Genomic DNA, 19,697 nt, shown 5'->3' with positions numbered 1-19,697 from the left:
GGAGCAATGTTTCATTTTCATCTCCAGGTATCTCAGCGTCTGTTGCCAAGCAACGCCCGCTGAGTATACAAGCAGAGATTTAGTTGATACTTTGCAACAAAATAAATGATAAGAAACTGTTGAAATTAGCTTGTGCTATTCAATTGTGCTATCTACGCTACTGGTTAGTAGGAATGAAAGTGACATTATTTATCGTGTATTTTCACAAGATTTACTTTTTTTTGAATTGATGAAATTAGTATCCTCATTTATTTGAATGCACCAAAACATGGAACCATTTGAAACGTTCTTACATCACAATATTTATTCAACAATATACAGCTCCGTATCTCTACATTTCAGACTTACTCTCCATTTTGTACACTTTGTATTTACACGATTGAAAATAAGTCTCTCCAGCGTATATTGTCTCAACAGTACAGTGTTTGTCGCACTTGCATCTTTTTCATCCGAGCCTTCTCTCCTCTCCTCACGTGACGGATGTGGAGATGGTCGCACAGCACTTTGGAGGAGAGCGTTTGCCGCCATTTGGATTCACCAAATTGAGCATGAGGAGGAGATGAGAGGGGGGGGGATTACATGTTGCATAGAATTCTATTCAGACGACAAGAACAGAAAATTTGGTGCTGCCAAGTGTTCAATAGAGTCTTTGTTAAAATAAACTCCTGAGACCCTCTGGGACTTAACCTTTTGGCATTTCAAAAAAAAAAAAGACAAAAAAACAACAACCCATTAGTTTGAAACAGTTGAGAACACAAACAGCACTGTGTGGCGGATGCGACATTACAGAAAAATACATCTTTAGAGGAGACTTAAAAACCCTGCACTGAGCGTATACACATCGACATATACATATATCATATACTATATAATCATCTTTTATATTTTTCCAGTAAAGGTGGATGGATTAAAGTGCATCACAATGATTGAAAACTTAAGTTTGTCAGACATGCAGAGCTGAAAATAAACTTTTGAAATCATTTGGACCAGACAAGAGAAACCTCCAAAGTCATAAACGTGGACCAGCATAAAAGGGCGTTTCAATTTTCCCTTTAAAAAAATAAATAATCATTTTTATTGTTTTCCCGAGGGGAAAATTTGTGACCCTTCAAAGACGTACAACCCCAAAACAACCCTACCTGATGTTCAGTTTGTATGTGTGTGTTGGGGGGGGAGCTAAAATAAAATTTGGAATCGTTTGTAAACAAATAATTGTCTCTGTAATGCCTGCCGACCCATCAAGTAAACAATTCAACTTGACAGGCTGGGTTAAGATCCAGAGCCTTTCAATAATGATGCCGTTCAAAACACAAAAGGCAAAAAGTAAGCAGAGCTGCACCGGGTTTTGTTGTCTGAAGAAGAAAAATGCTCGTCATCATGGTCAAAAACTTATCCCAGCAGTTATCTTGTCATTTTTGGTTGTATGACAAGCCACAACTTACAACAAGAAGTTACAAATCAAAAAAAGTGCCTTGGAACATATGGAGCCACATTTTCAAGGTTCCACTGATGACTTGGGTATGGGTGGTCAGTGTGAAACGCACGTTAGGTGAAGGCGGGTGACCACTTTACCTGCAATACCACGTGCGTATTTTACAACAGCGGACAAAGAGAAACAATCAGCGACCCTCTAGCCGGTCCCTATGTCATCTCGGGTCATATACAGCCGACGAGTATGTACAATCACCGTGTAACCTCGCTTCAAAGACCCCATGATGAAAAAAAGTGCAGTTATGTACAGTAGTTAACATTACCTATGAACTTACAACAAAACAAATAAAACCGTGTTCGACTTAAGACAGGCAAGCAAATAAGTTGTTTAAGGACAGGACGCGTGTTTGGCACGTGTGGAGACAAAAGGATGGTGGGGTACGACGAGCATGCGGCTCAGGGGGGGATTTGACGTAACTTAAGGCGAGTGGACAGTGTGAGGAGTCCAAACAATTGCACTTACAAAAGAAAACGTATTAAAAAAAAAAAAGTAAGACATCTTAAAAGAGCAGTTGAACGGATCCAATTGTTTGAAAAGACCCCGAACGGATGATGGCCATTTTGTATATGAAGAAATAGGATGGGCTAATTCAAGCGCCCAATGTCCCAAGCTAATGGGCTCTTGGTGAAAACACGTGATGAGGTAGAGAAAACATGTTCCACGACAACTGCATTAACTCAATAGAATGCTATGACAGCCACTCGCCACTAGAGGTCAGACAAAGGCTAGCATGACGAGCTAATGCTTGGGGTAACCAATCATTTGTTTATCCTGTCTATAATGCTTTTACACATAAAGTACATGTATATTTCTCTCTCTCTATATATATATTTGTATATTATTACATTTGGTAATAATGACTGCAGTAGTGATTTCTTCAAGTCCCAGGTCGGGACTCCTAAATTAGTTCCAGTTTGGTTTGACAGCACACCAACACAGATTGAACTCTGTATACCATTTCACATGAAAAATAACCGACATTTGTTAACTTGAACATCCGACCTTCTTTCTTTGGATTGCCACTTAAAAAAATAACTGAAATCTCCTCAAACCACCATATATATATATATATTTACACATCTATATTCCTGATTACAAAAAAAAAAACCAGCAATTATCGGGCAAGATTTAGCAAGTGAGCGCGATTGCACGTGTACCCGGGAATGACGGGAGGGATGAGGAGGACAAAGAGCCAAGACGCCTTTCCGCGGGGGGAGTATTGCTGAGTGAATGTCGACTCAAACTAAAGATGAAATGTCAAGGAACCACTGCATGAAGCCGAGAATCTTGCCGTTTCCCTTTTAGGAGCCTGAGGAATTACCTCTTTTCCACAGTTGAAGATTTACAGACACACACATACATCCACATGCAGCGGATATAAAAAGTCGACACACCCCTGTTCAAATCCTAGATTTTTCTGATTCAAATCATGAGACCCAGCTAAATCATTTTTGGAACATTTCACACCATTGATGGTTTCCTTCTGAGGGCCATTAGAACTGTCAACACCTTATATTTTATACAGTATAGGTTGCACAACAAACTGATGAATGATAAATCAAACCATTTAAATATTTTTTTAAAAATGAATGGGAATAAAAAAATGCGAGCAATATCTCTTTTAAAAGTGAAGACAATTTGTAATTTGAGTATTGACACATGATGTACAATTTGTCTTCGCGGGCCACCTAAAATGACGTGGCGGGCCGTATCTGGCCCCCTGGTTATGAGTTTGACACCTGTGATTTATGCGGTTTATACAACTCAATAAAATATAAAACCAATTTTTTTACCCCTGTCTCAGAATGAATCATTTCAATTGAGTTGTAAAAGTGAGAGGTCACTCGAAATGATTTATCGTGGTTTCAACATAATCTTGCATTTAAACAGGGGTGTGTAGACATTTGGTAGATCCACTGTACATGTCAAACCTGTGATATGATCTGCATGTTGAAGCTGGGGGATCGGGACTGCTTGGTGAGGGGAGTCCCAGGGGAGACGAGAGGGTCGTTCGGCCTGATCGTTTGACCCTCCTGCAGGCTGACGGTGGAATGGCGGTGGGCGCCGCCGGCGGGACCCCCGCCGTCCTCGGCCGAGTCTCCGCCGCCGCCACCGCCGCCCTCCTGTTCCTGTCTGCCGCCGTTTAAGCTGAAGGCCATGCAGTCAAAAGACTTGCTGGAGGAGGTGCTGCCAGTCCGTACTAGAGGCGGTCCGGAGGGGAAGCTCAGGTGCTTCTTGATGGGACTCAGCTGGATGGCGTCTAGTCGGATGCTGGCTGGGGGCGACTGCTTCCTCTGGTGCTGCCGTTTGACCTCCGCCGACGCGTCGGCATGTTTCGCCGCCTCGGGCTTGTCTCGCTCCTTGTCCCGGGACAGTCGGGCCGTGATGGCTTTCTTGATGCTGCTGCCGCCGCTACTCTGGCTACCGGGCCTCGGACCACCGCCCGCTCTGGTGCCGCAGGGCTGGCTGCTGTTGGATGCCCCGGAAGAGAAACCCTCGTCTGGGTCGTTTACGTTGAAGGAATCCTCGCCGCCGCTCATGCCGTCTGCTTCTAGGTTGATCACATTTGAGTTGTTTAAGTGTTGAATAACGTCGGAACAAAATAAAACCTCACAGGAGCTGTACTAGCACTGCAACAAACACAACATACTGACCTTGAGCCAAAAGTTACGTAAAGTCTTAGGCCACAATCAGAGTTGTTGTTTTTAGCTATGATGTCGGCTAAAGTGCACTTCTTATTATTATGTATCCACTTTACATGTTTTCTTTCTGTGGTGAATAACAAGGCTATTAGTGAGTCTTCAACTTTTAACTGCTGTGAAAAGGAGCAATACATAAATTTTTGATCAAGACTTTTGCACAGTACTGTATTATTACATTAACAATTGTGTGGTCATTGATGGTAATTTCGTATCAGGCTCAGCATTCATGTTAACAACTCAGTATCCCCATTCTTTGGTTAGAGGGGATGAAGATAGTTGATTAAAAAAAAAAAAAAAGCACCTCCATCATGCACTCTTGGGACAAGCAAGCTAAACAGACCGGGCAGAAAAGAGGCCGTATTCACATGCAAAGAACATGAGGGCAGGGGAAGACGCATGCTCTCCATTTCTTCCTCCTGCGGCACCGCTTGGTCACACGACCGGCCGGCCGAATCCAGCCTGCTAATCTGCGGAGAGTGCCGAAGCCACTCCAAACGAGATTGATGACGCGGCGCTTTGTGCTGACAAGTAGCCGAGGCAACTGGGCGAGTGCACGAGGCTAGCACGCTCACACGTATACGGGGAAGCTAGAAATAGTATGTCAAGGATGGCTATGAATATTGATCAAAAGGAAAGATGGACGCCTTGATCAAATCAATCAATCCGACATTAGCGGCATAGATTCTTAAAGACATTTAATTTCAGGGATCAAAAGATCCATCAAATTAGGAGTAGATGGGTTCGGTGGAGAAAGTCTGTAAGATGAAGCTCCCAAGGTGAGACTAGTGACATAAATCGTAAATATTCAGAGCACACAACGTATTACAATCTCGATACGGAAGATTGTTCAGCGAACAAAGCTGATCATTATTCATTATGTCTGCATGTGTGTGTGCAGAATATTTGATACGCCGCTTGTACTCATTTGATTGTGCCAGTGGCCATAATGTTGTTGCTGGAGGGCAACTGGCACTTCATTCCGTCAGAAATTAGTGACACCTAAAAGGAGTGTGTGAAGCAATATGAAGATATTAAAAACTCTTTTCTTCCGCAGCGCCAAATTGTGTCGCACCGAGTGAATTGTTTGTGATCACAAAAGCACCTTAATTGATTTGCTCTCTTAAATGCCTCAAACCTCGGCACATTCGGTCCAGCGTATAGATTCCGGCACAGTTGCTAGCAAACACGAGGACAATCGAGTTAGCACAAACGAGATCCTTCTTCCCAGTCCTCTCCAATGGAAGAGCTGCAGAAAGAACTTTCAAGGAAAGGCTCATGCAAAGACATCTGAGCAGTCAGTACCTTCTGTCATAGGTTCAACATCCCAAAAAAGCACAGAGAGAAATGAAGAGACAAGACAAAATGGGCGAGATGTTGGACCCAAGCGATTAGCGCATCTGTAAAGCACCGCTTGGACATTTTGGTTAATACCAACAAAGTCATTGACTTGACCTTGTCACATATGACGTTAGGAAGGCTGGAAGGTTTGCTGAAGCATGGACATGCACGACAAGAGGGCTCGTTCCCACTCACTGAGCTGAGGGAGGGAGGGACGTGGCCAAACAGAACGGCGTGGGGCCAAGAGCGAGTGAAAAAGCGGTGCACTGAGCCGCAGCGTGGAAACGAGACGTCAGGTGCTCTGCCGGTCATTTAAAATAGAGCCACTTATATGGATGAGAAAGACAAGTCTCCGTGACTCAGTGAGTGACAAGGGGCAAAGTAAGAATGTACGCAAGGGAGGGAGGGAGAGCGAGAGGTTTCGACAGGGCCATGCAACAAGGCCACTTCCTTCCAAGCCAATTGGCAACTCTTCTACTTGTCGGGCAATGAGCAGCGGGATGTTAGCTAAGGGTGCGTGTGTGTGTGGACAAGTTAAAAACCACGTTTCCACCAAGCGCTACACTTCAGTTAAGCTGTTACCCCTCCACAAATTTCAAAATGAAAAAGCCAAATTAATATTTTGGGTGTGTTGACTTTTTTTTTTTTTTAAACATTCAGCCAATTAATGGATTTCTTTCTGCCATTTCACCAAATCAGCATTGCTAAAAAAAAAAAAAGATAATAATAATTTCAGTCAGGCCCATATCGAAGAAGAACCAGCTGAAGAAACTACTCAAGAACGCAAGAACAAATAAAAAAAAATACAAAATTTGACTACGAGTGAATGGTTGGGTGGGAGAGACTCCAGCTCAAGCACTTTTTTTTTTTAAACGTGCATTGAAGTTAACCAAAATGTACTCGCTTGATGAAAACGGGGCTGGAGGTTACTCGAGGGGAATGCAGAGGCAGTAAATAGAAATCCCGCAAAGCTGTAGGGGAGGAGAGAGAGAGGGGGGGGAGGTTGCTGCCCAGGGTGTCCGCCCCCCTGTGCCCTACCCTCGAGAGTGATGGGGGGAATGACGCTGCTGCTGTGATGGTGGCTGTGAGGGCCCCCTCCTCTCTGCTCATTGGCCGATGGGTGTCGGGCGGGATTAGGTCGCGCGACGCTAGGCTCTGCGTCGCTCGAGAAGTCAAAACAATCTGGGAGTCAACAACACAGACGGGGGAAACGTACTTCTTTAATGGAAGCGCGTCTTGGGCCACCTTTTTGTCTCATCAATTTCCTGGAATTTTCAACAATAAAAACTACAATTCCTAAAAGCGACTGGCCTTCTATGAAGATTAAGGCGGAGGAATTTCCAAGCACCATTTTGTCATGACTTTCTCGCAGAAGAAGCAGTGAGACAAACTACATGACGACAACTACACAAAAGTGACAGGAGACACCATTTTGCACCAATGGTGTGACAGGATTCTTTTCTCACTGCTCAGAAGACCAAAACAAAACAAAAAAATGAATCAATCATTTTCTCACCTAAAAGCTGCTTCTTGTGGCCTTTCACACATTGAGAAACATCATGTAAATATTTGCATGACTTTCAAAGATGAGGGGGGGGGGGGGATATAAATGATTGCGTGCTGTCTCTTCCCGCAACCTTACCCTCTCTCTTCCAGCGGTGGCGTCGGATGGAGGCGGTGGTGATGGCCGAGATGGAGATGCGCCTTACGGTGGGTGTGACTTCCACCTGCAGAACTTTGCGGCCCTGAGGTTCGTTTGGGGCGCTGTCTGGCAGTGAGTTCTTCATGGCGTTGCCCAGCTGGGGGTTGACGACACAGAGGGACATCAACGTGGCTCCCAAATGTAGAAGACTCAAGACTGTTAAAAACTATCACTTACCAGAAGAGGCTGGGAGTAAAGCTCCAGCTGGGATCTGTACAAAATGTCCTCCAAAGCTTCCCGGCCCATCTCCCACTCTCCGTTGTATCTACGAATGCAAACATACCAACGTCAGATATTAGCAAAGATAACATGAACCCAGTTTCTTGGTTTTTCGAAGCGTGAGCGAATGAGAGTCTCCACCATCTTCTCTTGACAGTATGTGGGCACTAAAATGATTGGGGAGCCATATTAACCTAAATCCCAGAGTGACGTCTTCAGCCGTTTTGAGCCAAGGATGCCTGTGAAAGCACAACATGCAAATGAAGCGCCCAAGATTACTCCAAAAAATAAATAACAAAATAAAGGAGGACTTATTTCATCTCTCTCAATGCTCATGTCGTCTGTGTAAGACCAATCTCCTGATTACTGCTGTGCCTCTTCAAGAAGAAAATTAAGCCGACAGTCGATTGGTCACACTCGTCTTTAACGCGTCACGCAAAGCGGTGGTGATTCGAGTCGCTGCGAGATCGGGGGAGCCCTAGTCGCTAAGGACGAAATATCATTGGGGAGGCCGTAATCAGCTTTGCGTGGGTCGGTTGGTCGTTCTCATGAGGGTTTGAAATCACCTGCTCCCTTGGCGCGCTGCCGATGTAATCAGCCTGCGCTGAGAGGAGTGTCTGTCCTTGGCACCGTGAGAGTTTGCAACATTGGAATGCGGTCTGTCTACACTGGTTAAGTACAATCACAAAACAACAAATGGATTATATATAGAATTAAAAAAAAAAAAAAAAAAAAAAAAAAAAAAGCTCCTCCCAGTATCATCCACCTCTGTGGGTACGTCAATAAAAAAGTGACCATTATTCTCAAAGGGGGGGAATTGTGGCTGGAGTTCTTGGGATCGATTGCGCAAGTGTACCTAATGTAGTGGCCGACGGGCGTCGACGCCATACTGCTGAGACACTTACATGGCATGATAAACACCAGTCAGCATTTGCACCATGAACTCCGGGTCCAAGAGCACGCGGTTGGGAGGCTCCCTCCAGAGTTTCTGCTGTTGCCGCGGGAAACCGCACACACACAACCTGAGAATGACACACACACACACACGCGAGGCTTAACTCGAGGGCTGAGCATTGTTCCGGCGCCGTGCAAAATCCACAGTCAAGCCTTGCCGTCTGTCTAAAGTGCGCTCGCTCCAGGCGTTGTTTGCCTGCCTGCTCGCGAGCGTCTCTTTTAGTCATTCGGAAATACTCGTGCAGTGGCGCCATTACTGGCCAGATCCTCGCGGTGCTAAAGGCTCATCTTGTGAATCGCATATCGATTCTCTACGACTGCAAAACACGGCGGGGGAAAAAATGAAAAAGCGTAATTGCGTCGAAAACGCCTTCCGATCGGTGCGGTCGCCAAATGTCAAAGAAATGAAGAGTCATGCGGTCAAAGTCGCATATGTATGCTGTGTGGGTGCGTGTGCGATCCTCACCGGGAGCTCATTCTGCAGACTGACTGATAGGAGGACAGGGGCATGTAGACCACGGCCGAGTTGTAGCACAGCATGAGGAAACACAGCACCTCAAATCTGCAAACGAGCGTCACAAAGACATAATAATCCCAGCACAACTGAGGCAGGTTTTTAGATTCTGCCACCTTAACCATTACTGAAGCGTTTTACACTCTAAAATAATCAGCATTTCTCCACCTGCACGTCCGCATCGAGATCCTCAAGACCTCCAAAGCAAGCGCCATAATCGACCGTGTGCGGTGGAGGTAAACGAGCGGCCGTGTATCATCGCAGCGAAGCGTCAACCCTTGTGGGGTTTGCCAGGTTCTTGTCATAACCAATATTTCAGTCGGACACACGGAGGAGTGCTCAAAGGATGAAGTCTGCCGATTCCAATCGTACCTGTTTTGAGCCGTGAAGGTCTCTCTCTGAGGGTGGAGGCCGCTGTACACCACTCGGATCAGGTCGTGTTGACACAGAGCCCCCTCCGTCAAGGCCATGGAACCCAAGCTTGAAGGCTACACAAAACACAAATACACGATGAATGGAAAGAATTTGAACAATTACTCCAATCGCTACTTCTGATCATGAATGAAGTGGAAGCACACAGAAGCAATGAAGCCCAAATGTTTGGAGAACAGTGTGAGCGCAGCCCAGCGGGGGACAAGTAAAGAAAGAGGGGAATCTTCGCCAAAGCCGACCCGCTTATGTAAATACGCGCTCGGTCATTCTCACCTCATGATAAATCGATGGTTTAGATAACGAGGGGATGGTGAAGGAAAGGAGCTTGCTGTTGCCGTCTTTGTCCACAATCTCCTGGTGAGCAGAAAAGACGATAGAGAAGCCACGTTATGAAAGCCATGGAGCATTTCTCCTGGTCCCAGAGAATGAGCTGCGACGTTTACGCTGGAACTTCCCGAAACACGTCAATCGCAATAATTAAGGTTGGCTCGCACATGCTTGCTCTTCGTCCTTCACTTGTAAACCAGCTAAAGAGGAAGACGAGCGCTTCCTCTCAAACGAGTTATCAACAAAGCGGCTCGCCGTCTCTCTGCTCTCTCAGCGTGTGAAGACCGATGAGAACGTCATTACGATTGCGTCGACGAATCTGCGCTTTTCAAAGCGTGAAGAGGAAACCAGAAGAGGGGAAATCTCTTCTCTTGAGAATGCAACAAGCTAGCTAAGCTAATCAAATGGTAAGCGACGAGGCAAAATAGATTCGTCTTACTTTTCACAGTAAAACAGGGGATGAGATTCTGGAGCGAGCAGAAAAAAAAAAAAATCATTCAAATCAATTCCCTAATGAGGAGCTGAGAAATGTCAGTAGTTTTATTAAAACCACCGCCGATTCCTCAGAGGGATTCATGATCTATATTTGAATGGACTGTGATGGCAAAACAGGTTCAAATGCATCATTCATTCCTCGTGACACACTTAGTCCGGCCGCCCCGATATGCGTTCGTGTGTGGCACTGCTTAGCGGCGAGCTCTTTATCACAGCCCAAGAATGAAGAGCGCGCGAGGTGTGCTGCTCGTGTGTAGAATGAGAAGAGTAAATTATGCATGAATATACTTTCAGCGGCGTCGGGGTGAAATGGACTGCCATCTATTGACATGTCTCTCGCTCTTCGCACATATTCAAGATGAGCTTTTAAAGCCACGTCCCATTAGATGTTGTTTTTTTTTTCCTGTTGCTTTTCTTTCAGGTCGTGCAAACGGTGCACTTCATAATCTGCTATCATGCCGCTTGGAATTCCCCACATTAAATCACTATCTATTCACCTTCTATCCATTTGAATAAAAAAAAATAAAAACTTGAGATATATACCGCATTCAGCGTCAGCCCTAAAAGCGCGACGTGTGGATTCCTCATCGATAATGCGAGCTTGTACGGCAAAATGTTCATTTATATTCTAGCAAAAGCAATATTGCTCGATGCTTTACTGTATCCTGGTTATTCTATATCCTGCTATATTTAAAAAGACTTGAACAAGGTACAATATTGAAATCTTTCGGCATGTTTCAGTTGCTACTTCGCACGCCTTTAAGCGGCTTATTATCGATTTACATTTTTAATCTATTGGGTACAAATATATCTTTGTTCATGCCAGCGATTCGAATGATAGTGACAGGCACAATAATAAAATGTTCTTCCAATATATGGCCACCTGTGGAAAGCGGGCTTGCTAATCCACTGCTCGAGCGACACGACACCCACCAGGTTGTAGATGCCGAGGAGGAGGGCCTCGATGCAGCCATTGCTCTGCCGATCTCTGCTGGCCGTGACTCGAAGATACACCCACACCAGCTCGGGAAGAAACTGCATGGTGAAACGCCGCAGGCGGTTCTCAGAGCTGCGGTAGAGCTCGAACAGCTGGTGGCACACGGGCTCCAATAACTGGATGGATCAAAAGGGGACATGCGTAAGAACATACCAACGTGTGCCTGTTGCTAATGTGTTGAACTGATGAGATTCAACGCACACTAGTCGCCCCCCCCCCACCCCACCTATCGGCACATCGTAGCTTTCTAACATGAATGCCAAACCTCTTCACATAACCGAAAGAGGCTTGGCGGTAAAGTCGAGTCAATAACGGGAGGCGCGGGGAAGTAAGGCGGTTAATCAACATCGTGAAGGTCAGGCAGGATGGTCTGAAAAAAAAGCCAGCCAGCGCCCCCCTGTTTGGACCTTTTAGTGCTGATTAACTCAAGAGTCTAAAGAGCGCTCTTGTGTACACGCGCAGAAATTTGGCCCGACAGGTCATTGACGCCGATCCATTTCTTTCATGCACGCCTTCTTCCTCTATTGGATCACAAATGGGATTGCACAGACAAAGAATGGAGATTGGTAATTAATTTAAGTCTGCGGTTGTTTGATATCTAATTTGACCATGAAGGAGAAGCGAGGAAAAGGGCTGCCAAGATAATGAGATTCTCCCACCGAATCACTCGTGTAAAATTAGAGTTCCATATCACTCACTGAGCGTTGCTAGCCTCAAAGATTGTCTTCACGTCACAAAAGAAAATGTAGAAGGTGACTCTTTGGAACTTTTTTTTTTCCCCTCCCTCTGATTCAGCCTGAATGTGGCTGTGTTTTATATTGTATGTCACCTCATTTCCGGGATCTTGGATGACCCTGTACAGTGCTGGTACTAAGGTTTTCTTCAAATGCAGGCTGCTGGCATAACTTGAGAGCTGGGTTTCTGGTAAGGACTGGGTCAAAGTAGAAGAAGAAAAAAACGGTTAGTTCGACAGAGTGACGACACTTTGGCAATTTGTGAAAAGCACCAAAACAAAGCAGCATTTCATCATTTTCATGCATATGAAGTAATATTAAGTAAAAGCCGGAGTGGTCCCTGAAATTAAATTGCTTAAATAATTCAGATTCTTTACAACTTGTGAGACGGGGCCAAATAACGTCAGTGAAAAAGTGCCTCTCATTAACAGCAATGTGAAAAATCTGTCAGAGAAACCTGAAAAGATAAAAAAAAAATTTTTTTTAAAAATCTGACAGGTTCTCATAATTGCCCAAGGTGAGGAAAACGGATCTCCTGGAGAAAAGGACTTCTTGACATCAAATTAGAAGAAGCAGATTGAACGTCGGGGTGCTTCCTTTTTTTTAGGTTATCAAGCGTTGTGCTCTTCAGCGCTCGCACAATGCCGTCCATTGAGCATTTCTCCACATTTTCTTCCAGAAACAATGGCTGCCTTTCTTTCTTAACCCTTTATTACGCATACTTAACTTTTAAACTGGATGTAAATACAGTGGATGTTTAATTCATTTGTAAAAAAAAATCCAAAGACTTCATTCATAGGGGTCACTGCATTACCTTGAATTCTGAGAGCCATTCTTCCACAACTCCGCGCTCTGAACCCAGCATCTTCCTCAGCTGCCTGGTGAAAAGAAAGGAACACTCAGTTGACACTACTATAATGGTTAAAGACACACCTGGCCGCAAGTAAATTTGTATGTAAATTCAATTCGATTCAAGCGTGGCATATGACTAAACTTCTTTGTGACACCACAAAATGATAATAAGAGAGGAGCTAGTGACTCACTGCACGGCACTGGCCACACGGTTACATAATGCGCTAGCTACTATGCTGACCTCACCTGTCACCATGCATCAACGAATAACAACCCCTCCATTTGCACCATCCTGGATGATAAAACTTACGTGGGCAGCTTTCGGCTTGGCAACTTGAATTTTTGTGACATATGCAAATCAAACATGCGCCCACAACTTGAACTGGGATCATTAAGATGCATCAAATAAAACCAGATGGACTCTCGTTTTGCTTATGCAAGTGTCTATTGCATCGATTTTGTTATTTATATACTAGTCTTACGTACTTTGTCTTTGTTTTCTTACCTCGGTGAGGGACGACTCAGATCTCCACAGGGAGAGTCGAATGGTTTTCGACTAAGTCGCACATCTTTGAGCGTCACCTGAGACGAGAGCAGACATAATCGACAATTAACACAAATAGTGGTATACCGGTGTTTGAAAATTGAAACGACAGCAGAAGGAAAAGTTGTCGAATGACGATGAAAATAAAGTACTTTAAATACATTTGAGGTTTTTGTTTAGGACCGTTGTTGTTCACTTACTCGGCGTCTGACAAAATAAAAGCACGAGCTGTCATTTTAATTCAAAGGTCTGAGGAAACGGACTGTGACAGACATGATTTGAAACACTAAATAAGACATTTTGGGAGGTGCCTCGAATCGTGGACGGGTTCATTTGAGTGCAATTGAACTGTTTTAGTTCCACACAAAGTGGCTCGAGTATATCCAAATCATCTGCGTGAATAAATTATTCAAAAAGTTCTCACTGCGCCGAGGACATTTGGCTTTCTGTTGCGCTCGTAACATTTTTCACCCACCCTGGGAAGCCATATTCCCCAACACAGTATTTAACTCGCCAATGACCTGTCAAACATTTCTATACACATAACTGGGTCGCACAAACGACAAGAAGCAAACTTCCCTACATGTGCCATTCCTTCAATCTACAAGATTAGCTCATTGTGTTTGCAAAGGACTAGCAAAGCAGCGACCCATCCTGTTTACAGCACCGCAAACCCATATTACAATAGAAATAGTTCCCTTTGTTGGAACAAAGCCAACTAATGGACTTCAAATACACAACGTATTCATCCATTATTGAATTTGTAGTCTGGCTAGGGCAAGGCTTTCCATCGAGAACAACAAATGTCTTGTCTATTTATGCAATTAGGAATCCACAATAGTGCCAGTCTTATCTCAGCGTTGTAAACACAATAAATGCCTCACGAAAAACTTTCAGAGCAGGTCTAAGTGCCCAATTAAGTTCAGTCCATTAAGATTTATCCATACAATTTAAGTGACCTATTTCCAGCACGGTCTTGATGGCAACTATTTGGCCGACGACACTTAATCAAGTGTCTGGGAAATAAAAGTCAAACTGAATTCCACAGAAATATGTTACAAACCCAAATGAGCGGTGCCAAGTTTCAACAGTCCGACAAGGTCGTCTTAGCTCAACCAGCCATGAATTATTGAGCAGGTTCTGTGCCACTTCTTTCCTTCAAGTCAATATCCAACCAAATGAGTTGATCACAACCTGCAACTCAGCCCTAACCAAGGAATCTCTCATCCTTTCTGGGCATACGTTTATTTTCAGGAGGTCTTCGAGGAACACCTACACCCGAACAGCTCATCCAAACATTTTCCATAGGTAAGAGGATTCACTCGTAATACGTGACCCTGGAGAAACTGACGGGTGTAATCCCTGCCCCTCTATTAATACGAGAACTAGCCGCTCGGCTGTGACGGCGGAATGGGCTGTCTCCTCAAGGACAGAAAAAGCTTAATTAATAACAAATTCAGCAGTGTGGAATGATTCATCATTATTTTGAAAGTGACCCATTCACTTGCAAAAAAAACCGGACGGGTACAAAACGACGTGCCATTGAGGTTTTGTGTCACAGAGGTCATTGTCAGACAGGTCAATATGTGACTGATTCTCCTCCGGGACACAAAAATGGACATACTCGGGCGGGCTAAATACATTCTGAGCTTGTTTAGCAAGTGAATGGCGCTTTTAAAAAAAAAAAAGAAGAAAAAAAAACGGTGACATTAAATACAGACGGAGGGAAGAATTGTCTACACTCAGCATCATCCTTCTCTCGGCGCTCATGGGCCAGGCAGAGGGGAACTGAGGCGTACGCACATCCAGAGCTAAAATTAGCAACTGCAGCTGCAGGGCCAGACGTGCTAGGATGGGTCCATGTAGCGACACACGCTACACACACACACACACACACACACACACACAAACAGACAGTTGCATCAATTAGACAGGACGAGCCACAACATGTGGAGAGAGTGCAGATGAGCATCGGCAACGTACGGCCTCGTCCTCAGACTTTGAAAGCAAACACGTACGTAAGTACGTACGCACGGTGGAAAATCATCTTGGAATATATTACCTCCGAGTGAGAGGAGGTCAGCGTCTGCTAAGCGAGTTTCAACAAAAGGTTGACCTTGAGCATGCCGACCACAGGGCAGACCAAATGCTTTAAACCACAGTAGGAAGAGCTGAGAGAGAGGGAGAAGCAGGCTTCCATGAATACTCCGAGATCACGACTTCGGCATTAAAACGATGATGATGAGATTTACATTTTGGCTGCATAAAGTTCACTGCGGCTAGCTAGCGTAACAATGACAAAATGCCCAAAGTGGCTAACTATGGCCAAGCTAATAAGCGTTAGTGAGACCACTCTGGATGTTATTATCCTTTTAATACTCCGTGTCGCCTTCCGGAGCACGTTTGTTAACCGGCGGCGTGCTCACCAGAGTACACGCCTACGCTTTCCTTCCATGTATTCCAAATCCCATCTCAACATCAAATAGCTGGCGCTAATTCAAAGGCGCCACGGATCACCCGGGATTTTGGCCAGCGCTCAACTTTGGACCGACAGGGAGTCGTGACCGAGAGCGGAGTGAAGAGGATGATGCCTGATTATCTAACACTGACCACCCGCGCCTCAAATGACCAATTGTGGGTGCCTTTTGCGTCTTCGTTGGGTTTACGATGACACTTATTCGCAAAGAAAGACTGATCAGAGACCGAAATTGTGAGAATGGTGAATAAAACATTTTCGACAACAGCGGTTGACAACAGTTTCAAGTATTTTGACGGAGCAGCATGAAAAGAAATCAAACTAAATTAAATACACAACATGCCATAAAATGTAATATAGCTGTTGTAACTAATGGGAGCCCAGTGCCGGTTTGTCCTCAACAAGCTGCTCCCCATCTTGGGGTTATTTATTTGTTTTAAACTTCTCAACCATTGTCTTTTAATGCTCGATCTCCCCATGCACCAAAGCGGTTTTGATGTCTTCATTCATTTGCGAGTCACAACATATTAGGCAAAACGTGTTGGGTGGGTGCAAAGCCAGCTGGCAATAAAGCCGTACTTTAAATGGGACTGCTGATCTTGTCTTTTAAAAACATCTTTATTTTTCTGGGAAGGCATAGGCTCATCGGTCTCATTATTTGACATGCTGCCTTTTCTAAGAAGCTTGTGTTGTTTTCTATTTTAATTTTGCAAAACTACAAAAACAAAAATCTTATAAGCCCTTAACCATATTTACTTTTGAAAAATGTTAACGTTTTTTGTGCTGGTGATGGTCTAAGCCTAGAACTGAAATGTTTTGAAATCCCAAGATAGATTTTTAAGCATCAAAATCCAGCTGGGTTTATCCATCCGTGAACTTTTTGCTCTTGGCCTCAGGTATGTGTTTTCCGTTGATGTATTTCCAAATATCGATCAATTATGCACTTTGTTGTTCAAGCTAGACTATTTGATGGTTCAGTGCTGGGGCCTCCCCGACAGAAAGATAATCAAAGAACGGCTTGCTGTTGTGCAGATTGCAGTGGCAGCCAGCACACAGATAGACAAGGGATACATGGCAAAGCAGTGACTCACATCCAGCCCAATGTCAAGCCTGTGCACGCAAGCCGCCTAAAATGATTCCACTATGGCACCAAGACCACATTTTAGAAGCAGAGGGAAGAAAAAGAGACTTATGCAAATTGGGACACATCCAAAGGAAAATGTACTTTGCAGGTATGAAGTCTTGGCTCTTATCTGAAAGCTCTCAGGAAGCGCAAAAAAAAAATATATATATATATCCCACTTGATTTTCCTCCAGCGGGGGGGGGAACGTCAGTGGGCTTGAAGCCTGTGTGATCCTCTGAGTCCATGGGGGCGAGCAAGCGCAGTGGAAAACAGTTCCCGCAGCTAATCCATGTCTGGCTAATTACAGCTTTGATCCTTTGGGTGAGCGCGTCGCCTAAAAGGGAGGGCGCCGACGCGCGCTGGAGCTGCACGAACAATGTTTCTGTTAAATGGCTTCAATCATACCTGTGTGACAGACACACAGTTGTACTATCCCGACATTCATTGTCAATAAATCTTCTTCCGGTGTAGGTGTATCGATCGAGGCCGGCTGAATTCGGGTAAAATAAAAAAAGACATTCTGAGGTTTCTTTGTTATTATATTTGCACATTTCTTGTATTCCTTATGTTTGTTTTATACATTGGCCGATGAATAAAATATGGGAATTTTATTCTGCTAGGTATCAAAATCGACGTCTCTTTTTAGTGGATTTTCATCTATGGCGGGCAACATCCGTAAAAAGGTGGATAAATGAAGACTCGGCTGCAGCAATTTTGCAGGATGTCTTTTGTAAAAGAGGCTTTTACTTTTTACTGCAATCTCAACAAGAACCACTAAATTGCACTGATCTTGTTTTATGCGGCGTGTACGTTTTATGTGGAAGAGCTTTCGTCGGACCTCTCGCGCTATCAACAAAGGGAAGATTTACTTTTGAAACCTCATCATAAACTGCATCACAATTCCTTTCAAAAGGCCCGCTAAGCACAGGTGCCATTTGACAGTGAACGGGAAAGGATGCAGGGAGAGATTAAACGGGTAATTGGGAGTTTCTGCTCGAAAATAGCCTGCTGTCCTAGTGATAGTCCCAAAACACACAGCCACAGAGACAAGAGAAAGGAAGGAGTGAGGGAGGAAGGGATGATGATGATAATTGAGGATAAGCAGCAGATGGCATGGCATCAGTTCTGCATTTTTGCCAGCGATGCCATGATTTGAGGAACGCGCCTGTGCAAAGATGAGTGGAATTATTCAAATCCATTATTATGCAATCGGTCAAATACTAATCATTCATGATCCTGTTTTTAAAACAACCACACAGGTGAAATGTGGTGAATGCAAACCAGAACGTCTTTAACAAGTGACCATTCAGTAGCTTTGGATCAGCTTCACTACAGATTAATCCGACAATTATTTCTCCAAGGGAACTCATCATAATGCCTCATTTAAAAGGTTTACAACCCAATCACACAAAAATAAAGAGTAAAGATTAAAGCAAATGAAAAGTCGACATGGAATATTTGGGACATTGAAAATTAAAACCAAAAATCAAGTATTGTAAGAATTAAAACAAGACAGCAGTCTTCAATTTAATGCAAGCACACATTTCATCTCATTTGACTATCATCCCGTTTTTTGAGTGAAATTACACTTTTTCCTCATATTATAATGAATTCATTTGAGATTTTCCTTGCTGAATCACAATGTTTTTGAAGTTATTACTTTGAAAAACACAACACTTTTTTTTCCTTCCAAAATGTTTCTATTGAAATTCCTACTTTTAAAAACACTGGCTCTTTTGTAACACAGAACTACAACACAGTTTTACTCTTCGCATTTACGAATATGGCAGTCACAACCATAACATGTTTTAATATATGTGTTAACAGTAGAACATACAACACAGATTAAGAACCTTTTTACCAGATCACCTTTGGGAGTTTATTACGTTTATAAAGGCTGCTTGACATCGAGCAGGTGTACCTAATCTAGTGTCCCCTATCTAGTGCCACGGTGGCACAATAAAAAAAAGCACGTTTACGTTACGTACGCGGAACAACAACGTCTAGAGTTACTGTCGTTATATTACATTAAAGTGCTTTTTTCTTCTTCTTGTGTCCATCCGTACTTTCAAGTCATTTGAGCGCCACAAAATCTCGTGATCTCCGCCGCAGCTAGCAAACCTTAGCTCGGCTATTTAGCTTCACCCGTACGAACGTCCTCCGTCCTCGGTCAGGATCAGGCCGAAGACCGACTACCACACATCGTCAGTTCTGTCCCAACGCATCAACCGGCTTTTAACACTTAGACGCCACGGACTAAAATCACCTCAGGTACCCTTCAAACGCACACAACCATGATGGTAATGCTTCAAGTCAGCGCCGAAGATCTTATTTTACCTTCCTATCCAGCGAGTCATGGGACACCCACCTGTAGTGACGTTCGTTGCGGTGGCTGCGCCTCCCGGAAAGGGAAAACGGTTGTGGTGTTTGACGAGGGCGGTCACCTGGGTCGAGCTTCACGACTCGCGCTGATCCCAGGCTGCGACCAACATCAGCGCCTCCCGTCCCGTGTGTGAGTGGCGTGCGTGTGTGTTTGAGTGCACTGCGACGATGCTTCAAACAGCGCGCGACGCGATTGGTCGACCTGAGCGGAAGTCGTGCGAGCTTGCTCAGCAAAAGGGGCGGAGGGTGATGCGTTCATGACTGTCGGATTACAGTGATCCCTTGTTTTTCGCTGATAATTGGTTCCAAGATCCCCCGCGATAAGTGAAAATCCGCGATGTGGAGTCAATATTTGTACGATACCTTTTGTCATTTTATTTCTTAACACTTTATTTTATTTTCAAACACTTTAT

At 44.3% G+C, this 19,697-nt stretch overlaps 1 protein-coding gene across 3 annotated transcripts; it reads right to left on the bottom strand.

The window, feature by feature from the left end:
* Positions 1 to 286: 286 nt before the first annotated feature.
* LOC147051009 (hyccin 2) lies at positions 287 to 19,473 on the bottom strand. 3 transcript variants are annotated; one of them, XM_085921256.1, is made up of 13 exons: positions 19,271 to 19,473; positions 13,264 to 13,340; positions 12,721 to 12,784; positions 12,002 to 12,103; positions 11,109 to 11,288; positions 9,627 to 9,707; positions 9,294 to 9,409; positions 8,874 to 8,969; positions 8,359 to 8,475; positions 7,412 to 7,499; positions 7,175 to 7,331; positions 6,571 to 6,714; positions 287 to 4,043 (listed from the first exon to the last, which is right to left on the bottom strand). In XM_085921256.1, the coding sequence occupies exons 3-13, from the start codon at positions 12,769 to 12,771 to the stop codon at positions 3,418 to 3,420; spliced, it is 1,758 nt and encodes a 585-aa protein (XP_085777382.1). In that variant the 5' UTR covers positions 12,772 to 12,784; positions 13,264 to 13,340; positions 19,271 to 19,473; the 3' UTR covers positions 287 to 3,417. The 3 variants fall into 3 exon arrangements, with proteins under 3 accessions (XP_085777382.1, XP_085777383.1, XP_085777384.1); XM_085921257.1 differs by lacking the exon at positions 6,571 to 6,714 and having other exon boundaries at positions 19,271 to 19,471; XM_085921258.1 differs by lacking the exon at positions 6,571 to 6,714 and having other exon boundaries at positions 287 to 4,040; positions 19,271 to 19,471.
* Between the last annotated feature and the right edge of the window lie 224 nt (positions 19,474 to 19,697).

Source organism: Syngnathus leptorhynchus, chromosome 9 (assembly GCF_054491065.1).
Source record: "Syngnathus leptorhynchus isolate UIUO chromosome 9, UIUO_Slep, whole genome shotgun sequence".
Classification (NCBI taxonomy): domain Eukaryota; kingdom Metazoa; phylum Chordata; class Actinopteri; order Syngnathiformes; family Syngnathidae; genus Syngnathus; species Syngnathus leptorhynchus.
The sequence above is the reverse complement of the archived record's forward strand: the minus strand, read 5'-3'. Positions and strand labels throughout refer to the sequence as shown.